At 38.2% G+C, this 11,332-nt stretch overlaps 1 protein-coding gene across 6 annotated transcripts in view; it reads right to left on the bottom strand.

Annotated features, from left to right (window-relative positions):
* Positions 1 to 11,332, bottom strand: part of LOC110462150 (protein ZINC INDUCED FACILITATOR-LIKE 1-like) — a 129,939-nt gene that overhangs the window by 33,910 nt on the left and 84,697 nt on the right. For 5 of the 6 annotated variants that reach the window (XM_021515988.1, XM_021515989.1, XM_021515990.1 and 2 more), the window contains 3 exons: positions 11,042 to 11,164; positions 4,409 to 4,568; positions 259 to 777 (listed from right to left, as the gene is read on the bottom strand). In XM_021515988.1, the coding sequence (XP_021371663.1) occupies positions 259 to 777; positions 4,409 to 4,568; positions 11,042 to 11,164 (802 nt within the window). The remainder of the gene's footprint in view (positions 1 to 258; positions 778 to 4,408; positions 4,569 to 11,041; positions 11,165 to 11,332) is intronic. The other variant, XM_021515993.1, reaches the window with a different exon arrangement.

Here is an 11,332-nt window from a genome sequence, read left to right as displayed (position 1 = left end):
TAATTTTCCCTTTGGGGCCCCGCCCTGGCCCCAGGGGTTGGGGTAGGAATCCCAATTTTACAATTTTGAAGCCTCATCTACCAAGGATGATTCTGACCAAGTTTGAAAAAAATCCATCCACTGGTTCTTGAGAAGAAGTTGAAAATGTAAAAGTTTACGCACGACGCACGACGGACGACGGACGACGACGGACGAAAAGCGATTGGAATAGGTCACTTGAGCAAAGCTCAGGTGACCTAAAAATGGAAAGGTGTTTACCTGAACAGGGTCACTAAGTTTGTGTTTTTTATAACACTACAACATCCAAATGACTTTTCCTTTTTACTCTCCTCAAGTTGCCTCTCTCCGTCACAAGAATCCTCTCCATCTCCTGTAAATAGTATACTACCAATTCTATTATGAGAACTTTCGGTTCTAGATATGTTCAGTTCATGACTTGATTGTGAAATCTGTGCCACATCTGCAACAAAATGTTCACTATTTGTCAACCCATCTACTGGTATATGACACAAAGATAGGCTTTGTCTTCTGTGATCATGTGATAACACATGTTGTAGTTCCTTCCTGAGAATTCCATGGTGCCCAGTCTGAGCCTCTCTCTGAAATAAATAAGTTGCTGCCTCTGATTCACAGTGAAGATCCTCTACTGACATCGCTATTCTTGACTGTAAATAGTCTTCCTCAGATTTGTGTCTATTTCCTGGTTTAGACAGATCTATCGTGTTGACAGTCAGAGCTTCCTCTTCACCATTTATACTCTTTTCATTTGTGTTCTTTCTACGAACAAAAATCACATTTTCACCATTTTGAACAAAAGATCCCAGAGTGATCTTGTCGCCTACCATCATGCCATCTTCGTTAATTCTATGTCATTTTGATCTTTTCTCTTCTTTCTCTTGATTATTTGATCATTTCGCCTGTCCGCTATATTAATATGTCTTTTGATCAACCTCAGAAGTTGACATGCGCAACAAAGGACCAAGGAGAACGTTTACCTACACATCCAATTTGAGAAAAGATTACTCCAGTACTTCCAGAGAAATACTAGCCATCTTGGTTTTCCAATCATCCCCAAAATTGAAAATACATAACAAGGGACAATGGAGAACCTTCATGTGAAATTTGAAAAAGACCCTTCCTGTACATTCTGAGAAATAGCGCTATCCAACTTAAACTCTTAAATTCATGATGGCTGCCTGCCATTTCGTGGCCAGTCCCAAAAAGCAATGTGCATAACTAAGGACCATGGGGAACCTTCATGTGACAGTTGAGAATGATCTCTTCAGCATTTTTTGAGAAATAGCGCCAACAAACTTTAGCTTTCAAAATTAATGTCAGCCATCTTGGTTTTCCAATCATCCCAAAGATTGGATATGCATACCAAGGGACCATAACAAACTTTCATATCAAATTGGAGAAAGATTCCTTTAGTAAGTTTTGAGAAATAGTGCTAACTCACTTTAACTCTCAAATTCAAGATGGCTGCCTGTCGGCCATCTTGATTTTGTGGTTTGTTTGTATTTTAGGTCCTAATAACAGTCATTTAAGGGCGTGCAAGGTTTTTGGTGGTGGGGGAAATCTTGGTAGCCCTTCACCCAAGCACGCGACTGGCCAAATATCATCTCCATGGCCATTTGGGTTATTCAAAAGAAGTTGTTTAAAGTTTTTAACACATTCGACCCCTGTGACCTTGCAAATGGGTGAAGGTCATTTATTTTAACAAACTTTGTAGCCCTTCATCTCAGCATGCTACTGGCCAAATATCATCACCCTGGGCATTTTGGTTATTGAGAAGAAGTTGTTTAAAGTTTTTAACATATTTGACCCCTGTGACATTGAATATGGGTGAAGGTCCTCCATTTGAACAAACTTTGTAGCCCTTCATCTCAGCATGCTGCTGGCCAAATATCATCACCCTAGGCCTTTTGGTTATTCAGAAGAAGTTGTTTAAAGCAAAAAATTGATGCCGGACGCCGCGCCAAGGCATACGCTCACTTGGCCCGGGAACAGGTGGGGACTAATTAACATTGTGTCATAAAACAACAATCTCACTGTATATCAATATTGTAATACATGAATTACATCAAACTTTTTATGCAAAAAATAGGGTAGGCTTGTGAAAGTTATCTTGAGTTCATACTTTTCTGACATTCAATATTATTATCTTACTTACGTAAACTAGGGGTATAGCATATAATCTATTCTACAATAAGTCAGTCATGTGTATTGTGTGCCATCATGAAATGTACTGAGGCAACAGTTAATCACAGTCCCCAAACCCAAAATTTTCCAAGTTGAGGATCAATTAAGCTTAACCATTACTTGCTAATTTTACTTCATGTGAAATGTACTAGGCTTGCCAGGTAAATTTCCATGGACAGTTACATGCTGTGTTATTACATTATATTATATACAGATTTTCAAGCCTCTTGTGGTTTAATACTGCTCTGTAAGTTACACAAATATGTTCACGGGACTACACACTGGCGTATTGCATGTATGTGTATTTATACAAGTATTTGATACACAAATAGTTATGCCAGTGGTCTTAGACGGTTAAGACCAGGGTGAGGATGAGGGCTCTCCTCAGCAAATACACCGCACAGAATTTTTTATCGGAAAGTTCCTCATTCTTCATAACTGTCCTCATTTAGATATATTTCTTCAAATAGGTGGCAATTTTCAAATTTAACATATTTGGATTTTAATATTGGTTGTAACCTAAAATAAAGTTCTGATTCCAGGACATACAATACGAGGCTCGATACCCATAAAGGGAGCCCCATGAACTGTTGCAACCAATGAGGAAAGTGACTAGGTGGGGAGGATATGTGAGGTAGCTTTGGCCTCAACTAGAAGGGAGGTCATCGAGGAACATTTTGAGTTTTTGATGAGAGATCATGTATTCGTAGTGTATCTAAAACAAGAGATCCCAGAGGGATCTTGGCGCCCACCATTGTACCATCTTCATTAGCTCTTTGTCAGTTCGATCTTTTCTCTTCTTTCCTCTAATCTGTTTGATCGAGTCATGCTAACAGTAAATGCACCTTGAGGTAACTTTTGATCTAAACTTAATACTGATGTGTATGAAAGCCAACCTTCAAAGTGAGTTTGTCATTTCACATATTTACTAGTACAGTACTTAATGTGAAAGAAATAGAATCGATCATTGCAATATGAGAAAGATCTGTTTAGTTCTTCTTTTAATCCATTTTGTTTTTATGATCAGTCTCAAAATATAACATGCAAAACGAGAGATCAAGGGGAACCAACATATAAAATTTGAGAAAGATCCCTCTGGTACTTTCACTATCAAAATCCAAGATGCCTGCCTGTCGGCCATGTTGTTTATCCAATCAGTCAATAAAATTGCCCTGCACAGCTAGGACCAAGGGCAACCTACCTATAAAATTTAAGAAAGATCCCTCTAGTTCTTCCGGAGAAATAGTGGTAACAAACCTACACTATCAAAATCATGGCCATGTTGTTTATCCGATCAGTCTCAAAGGTTGCCCTGCACAGCTAAGGACCAGGGGGAACCTACACATAAAATTTTAAAAAGATCCCTCAAGTACTTCTGGAGAAATAGTGATAACAAACTTTCACTATCAAAATCCAAGATGCCTGCCTGTCGGCCATGTTGTTTATCCGATCAGTCTCAAAAAATGCCCTGCACAGCTTTGGACTAAGGGGGAACTAACATATAAAATTTGAGAAAGATTCCTCTGGTACTTCTTGAGAAAGAGCGATAACAAACTTTCAATATCAAAATCCAAGATGGCTGCCTGTCGGCCATGTTGTTTATCTGATCAGTCTCAAAAGTTGCCCTGCACAGCTAAGGACCCGGGGGAACCTACACATAAAATTTTAAAAAGATCCCTCAAGTACTTCTGGAGAAATAGTGATAACAAACTTTCACTATCAAAATCCAAGATCCCTGCCTGTCGGCCATGTTGCTTATCCGATCAGTCTCAAAAAATGCTCTGCACAGCTTTGGACTAAGGGGGAACTAACATATAAAATTTGAGAAAGATCCCTCGGGTACTTCTTGAGAAATACTGATAACAAGAATTGGTTAAGGACGGACGACGGACCACGGACGACGGACCACAGATGCAGGGTGATTTGAATAGCCCACCATCAGATGATGTACGAAAAAGTTATACCTTTTTGTAACTTATTTTGGTATGGGTACTAAGAAACAGACTATAATCCTTCTAACACCATTCTTCACCCAATGTTATTTTAAAAAGTGGCGGAACTGAGGACAACAGAAGCCGCAACATAAGCCCACTGGTCCTTTGGACCAGGTGGACAACAACAACTGTGCCATAACATATGTTCAATAACCCCTTCGGCCCAGGTAAACTAAATATGACATATGTATATAATTCCTATATTTACTTACTGAGAATTGAGTGTCTCTGGGAGCAGGAAGAAATCCAGGATATCAACCAAAATACAAACTATGAAGATAATCATGCTGGGCAGGAGGTAAGGGAACTTTCCAAACACACCATCAGCCGAAAAGGATTGTGGGTAACGCTTCACTGGTGAGGCAAGAAGTCCTGTGACAAAAGAAAATTGAATCTCGAGGTGTTAATTACCCTCACCAATGCACAACATTCAGATTTTCTTCCCATTTAATAAAACCAGAGATCTAAGCAGGATCCTGGCACCCACCATTATAAGATCTTTATATCTCATAGTAAATTTTGATCAATTTTTCTATAATGCTGGGTTTGACAGTTTCCTTTCAAAGTGAGGTCATTAATCGTTATCAATGTTTTTGAGAAATAGTGATAACAAACTTGAAATCTCAATATTACAAGATGACTGTCTGGCGGTCATGTAGTTTTTGCTTATCAGTTCCAAACTGAAGCATGCACAACTTTCATATGAAATTTGAGAAAGATCTGTCAAGTACTTCTTGGGAACAAGAGGCCCAGAGGGCCTGTATCGCTAACCTTGATATTTAAGCTGTCATAGAAAAATATTCTCATTAAATGTTATACTGTATTATAGGGCACTGATATCTTGGGAACCTATAAGTTCAAGAATAATGACAGCAACCTTTTGAACAAAGCACAAGCGAATATAAGCAAACTTTATACGGTGCTATGCACCAACAAATAATGCAGACAAAAAAAGACAAGAATAATTTTTACAACACCTTAAATGGAATTCTAAACTAGCAAAAAGACAAAGATCTAACAGTACTGATGGGAGATTTCAATGCCAAAATAGGAAACAGCAATATAGGGTATGAACAATCAATGGGAATACATGGATATAGGAAACAGCAATATAGAGAATGAACAATCAATGGGAATAAATGGACATAGGAAACAGCAATATAGGGTATGAACAATCAACGGGAATACATGGACATAGGAAACAGCAATATAGGGGATGAACAATCAATGGGAATACATGGACATAGGAAACAGTAATATAGGGTATGAACAATCAATGGGAATACATGGACAGAGGAAACAGCAATATAGGGTATGAACAATCAATGGGAATAAATGGACATAGGAAACAGCAATATAGGGTAGGAACAATCAATGGGAATACATGGACATAGGAAACAGTAATATAGGGTATGAACAATCAATGGGAATACATGGATATAGGAAATAGCAATATAGAGAATGAACAATCAATGGGAATAAATGGACATAGGAAACAGCAATATAGGGTAGGAACAATCAATGGGAATACATGGATATAGGAAACAGCAATATAGGGTATGAACAATTAATGGGAATAAATGGACATAGGAAACAGCAATATAGGGTAGGAACAATCAATGGGAATACATGGACATAGGAAACAGCAATATAGGGGATGAACAATCAATGGGAATACATGGACATAGGAAACAGTAATATAGGGTATGAACAATCAATGGGAATACATTGACATAGGAAACAGCAATATAGGGTATGAACAATCAACGGGAATACATGGACATAGGAAACAGCAATATAGGGTATGAACAATTAATGGGAATAAATGGACATAGGAAACAGCAATATAGGGTAGGAACAATCAATGGGAATACATGGATATAGGAAATAGCAATATAGAGAATGAACAATCAATGGGAATAACTGGACATAGGAAACAGCAATATAGGGTATGAACAATTAATGGGAATAAATGGACATAGGAAACAGCAATATAGGGTAGGAACAATCAATGGGAATACATGGACATAGGAAACAGTAATATAGGGTATGAACAATCAATGGGAATACATGGACATAGTAAACAGCAATATAGGGTATGAACAATCAATGGGAGTACATGGACATAGGAAACAACAATATAGGGTATGAACAATCAATGGGAATACATTGACATAGGAAACAGCAATATAGGGTATGAACAATCAACGGGAATACATGGACATAGGAAACAGCAATATAGGGTATGTACAATCAATGGGAATACATGGATATAGGAAACAACAATATAGGGGATGAACAATCAATGGGAATACATGGATATAGGAAATAGCAATATAGAGAATGAACAATCAATGGGAATAAATGGACATAGGAAACAGCAATATAGGGTAGGAACAATCAATGGGAATACATGGACATAGGAAACAGCAATATAGGGGATGAACAATCAATGGGAATACATGGACATAGGAAACAGTAATATAGGGTATGAACAATCAATGGGAATACATGGACATAGTAAACAGCAATATAGGGTATGAACAATCAATGGGAATACATGGCCATAGGAAACAGCAATATAGGGTATGAACAATTAATGGGAATAAATGGACATAGGAAACAGCAATATAGGGAATGAACAATCAATGGGAATACATGGACTAGGCCAAGTGAATGGAAATGGAGAAATATTTGCCAACAATAGATCTGTTACAGGATGGATGGGTATCACCAGGTCACAGAAAACCAAATTGATCATTTTTGCATCAACAACAAATTGAAGATCACTTCAAGAAGTTTGGGTAAAGAGGGGAGCAGATGCTGCATCAGACCATCACCTCCTGATTGGAAAAGTAAGAATGAAGCTAAGGAAAGTATAGACCATGAAAAACCCATTAAGGGTGAAATACAATGTCAACTTTTTGAGAGAAAAGACAGAGAAAGAACAGTTTAACATCAAACTGTCAAACAAATTCCAGCTGCTAGAAGAACTTGATAACATTGAAGACCAGTGGAGTCAGATAAAAGAGATAATAAACAGCACATGTGAAGAAACTCTCCCATTTATAAATATTCAATTCCCTTTGCCCAAAGATTCTCCAAAATAAGTTTGGTTAAAATCCCTTCAATGGTACAAAAGGAGAAGGATCTTTAATGTTTTCCTCTATTTCCCCTAATGGGCCCCATCCATCTGCCCCAAAGAAGGGGGTCCACACACCTCAGTTTATACAAAACTGATTCTTTTGTCCCTAAGCATGCTTCAGACTGCATTTGGTTTAAATCCCTTCACTTGTATAGTAGGAGAAAATAAATCCTCTATTTCCCCTATTGGGCCCCGCTCTTATGCCCCCAGAGGGGCTACACCCTCCATTTATACAAACTTGAGGCTCCTTTGTCCAAAGATGCTATAGAACAAATTTGGTCAAAATCCTTCTATTGGTTGAGAAGAAGATTTTTAAAGATTTACCTATTTTCCCCCTATTTGGCCACGCCCCTCTGCCCCCCCGGGGGGGGGGGGGTGTGTGTGTGCCATACCCTTCATCTATACAAAACTGAGAACCCTTTGGCCAATGATGCTCCAGACCAAATTTGGTCAAAATCCCTTCGGAGAAGGATCTTTGATGTTTTCCTCTATTTCCCCTAATGGGCCCCACCCATCTGCCCCTAGAAGGGGGCCCACACACCTCAGTTTATACAAAATTGATTCTTTTGTCCCTAATCATGCTTCAGACTGCATTTGGTTTAAATCCCTTCCAATCTGATTAAAATCATCTGTTACATGGCTCTGCCTGAACATCTGAATGTGCCGCGGTCAGGGTCACGTTCAAGTGACCTTTAGATGAACCAATCAGAGGTGCACTGGCAAAAGTTTGCCAGCGAATCGGAATAGCATGGTTTATAGATAAATAGCGAGGGGTATTGAACAGATTAGTTTTCCAAAACAAATATGGGCCAGGTGAGCTAAAAATGGGAAGGTCCTTACCACTATAGAAGAACAGATAGCTAGATGGGCCGAATACTTTAAAGAACTGCTAAATAGACCACCTTCGGATGTTACACCAGTTATCAACAGAGCAGATGAAGACCTCCAAATAAACCTTAACCTACCAACAAAAATAGAAATAAAACAAGCAGTAAAAAAGTTGAAATCAGGCAAGGCAGCAGGTCCAGACAATATTCCACCAGAAGCCCTCAAGGCCAGCCCAGACCTAACAGCTAACCTTTTACATAAGATATTCAGTGATATATGGCAGCACGAAGAAATGCCTCAAGAATGGAACGAGGAACATCTAATCAAATTAACAAAAAAAGGCAACCTAAAAGAATGCAAAAATTACAGCGGAATCACATTACTATCAGTGGCAGCAAAGGTACTAAATAGAATCCTTCTTATACGACTTCTCAAGGCTATAGATGAAAAACTACGAGAACAGCAAGCAGGATTTAGGAAAGACCGATCATGCATAGACCAGATAGCCACACTGCGCATAATAATAGAACGGTCTTTAGAGTGGAACACTTCCTTGCTGATTAACTTTATAGACTTTGAGAAGGCATTTGACAGCTTGGACAGAGAAACCTTTGGAATATCATGGCTCATTAAGGAATACCACAAACATTCATAAACATCATCAGGAACTCCTATAACAACATGAAATACAGAGTTATACATGAAGGCACGCTCAGCGAGAGTTTTGATGTTAAAACTTGAGTAAAACAAGGCTGCCTGCTATCACCGTTTCTTTCCTCTTGGCAATAGACTACATCATGAAAGAAGCAACTGAAGGAAAAGAAATGGAATTCAAAGGACGATGTGGCAACAACTAGAAGACTTGGATTTTGCGGATGATATAGCCCTTATATCCAGTACACAACAACAAATGCAAGAAAAAACATCCCTTCTTTCTTCAACATCTATAAAGCTTGAACTCAAACCAAATGAAGGAAAGACAAAAGTAACGAAGATCAATACTATAAGTAAACAACCAATAAAGATGATAGACACCAACATAGAAGAACTAGAGGAAGCATTGTTAATATAGAAGGTGGCACAGACGCTGATGTTAAATCAAGAATCAACAAAGCCAGAGTCATCTCTAACATTCTAGGGAAAGTATGGAGTGCCAAGAACATCTCAAGAAGCACAAAAATGAAAATATTCAACTCAAATGTAAAATCTGTACTCTTGTATGGAGCAGAAACATGGAGAACAACTAAAACAATGTTGTCAAGATTCCAAAGGTTCATCAACTACTGCCTGAGGAGAATCATGAACATATGTGGTTTGACAAAGTAAGAAATGAAGACCTATGGAAAAGAGCTGACCAAGAAGAAAATGGGTATGGATAGGCCACATACTGCGAAAACCAACAAGCAGCATTACAAGGCAGGCACTAAAATGGAACCCTCAGGGAAAAAGAAACAGAGGAAGACTAAGAAACACCTGGCGCAGGGACATAGAATTTGACATGAAGCAACAGGGCTACAACTGGAACACTTTAGAAAAACTGGCGCTAAATCGAGTTAGATGGAGGGAGTTCGTCAATGGCCTATGCTCCCCAGAGGAACTAAGGGCCTAAGTAAGTAAGTAAATATTATACTGTACTACCAATATTTCAATCACAAACTTTGTCAGCTTTCGATTATTCAGGAGTCGTTTGAAGGTTTTGATATATTGACCCTTGTGACAATAAATGAAGGTGAAGGTAATTTTCACTCGCAAACTTTGTCTGACTCCACCCCAAGAAGCTAACAACCAAATATTAAGATTCTATACCTTTCAGTTATTCAGAAGAAGTGGTTTGAAGTGTTTGACATATATGACCCATGTGACCTTGACAGAAAGTCAAGGTCATTTTCATTCTCAAACTTTGCTGGGCTCTCTCCCCGGAAGCCGCCACCAGCTACAAATTATGGTTATATACCTTTCAGTTCATAAATCACATCTACAAAAGATAACCTTTTACCTTCTTTTCTCTCCATTTACCTTACAGAGAAATTATTGCCCCTTCCTAAATGGGAATCTTGTACACTAGCTTAAATCTCATAATGTCATGTTTATTGCCAATATGACAAATGTTATTCTCATGAGTGCCTGTGGTATTTTTAACAGGGGGAACATACATATAAAATAGCGATAACAAAATTGAACTGTCAAAATTTAATATGGTTGTCTGGTGGCCATTTGGTTTTCCTATCAGTCCAAAAAATTCCATATGTATAACAAGGGGCCATGGGGAACCTACACGTGAAATTTGAGAAATTCCCTCCTGAACTTTCTGAGAAATAATGCTAACATTAATACTATAACTTTAAATATTCCAGATGGCTGCTTGATGGCCATCTTTGTTTTCTGATCAGTCTTAATATTCGATACGAGTAACTAGCTAGGGACCAAGTGGAACCTTCATGTCAAATTTGAGAAAGATCCTTCCAGTACTTTCTGATAAATAGCGCTAATAAATTTTAACTCTAAATATTCAAGATAGTCGTCTACCTTCCATCTTAGTTTCTGATAATTTCCAAAATTTGATATGCATAACTAGGAACCATGAGAAACCTATGTGTAAAATTTGAAAAAGATAACTTTAAAGCACTTTCTGAGAAATAGCGCTAACAATTGTTTAAAGACTGACAGACGGACAGATGGACAGACAGAATGACAGACAGAGGACATGCCATAGTGAAAAGGTGATTTGAATAAACAATCTTAAGGAGAAAAGTCCAGATATATGTTACTTATTTTTTGGGGGCCCCGGACCCTTCTCTCAGTTACCCGTGTCAAGTACTCTTATAAAATCAAATACATTATAAATGATGAAATACAACCAGTTTATACTTACCTCCAGCAGTGGGACCTAGGACAATCCCTGCCCCCCAGGCCACAGATATAATTGACATCCCAAGGGCTTGGTTTGTGTTGTCACATATCTCATACAGAACTGTCTTAGCTGTTCCTACAGTACCTACAAAGTAACACATACAAGATTAATACTGTTCCTACAGTATCTACAAAGTAATGTTTATACAAGTTTAATACTGTTCCTACACTACCTACAAAGTAATACATACAACTTTAATACTGTTCCTACAGTATCTACAAAGTAATGTTTATACAAGTTTAATACTGTTCC

This window comes from Mizuhopecten yessoensis, unplaced genomic scaffold (assembly GCF_002113885.1).
Source record: "Mizuhopecten yessoensis strain PY_sf001 unplaced genomic scaffold, ASM211388v2 scaffold10753, whole genome shotgun sequence".
NCBI classification, from domain to species: Eukaryota; Metazoa; Mollusca; class Bivalvia; order Pectinida; family Pectinidae; genus Mizuhopecten; species Mizuhopecten yessoensis.
Note: the sequence above shows the minus strand (reverse complement) of the source record. Positions and strands in the feature narration are given on the sequence as shown.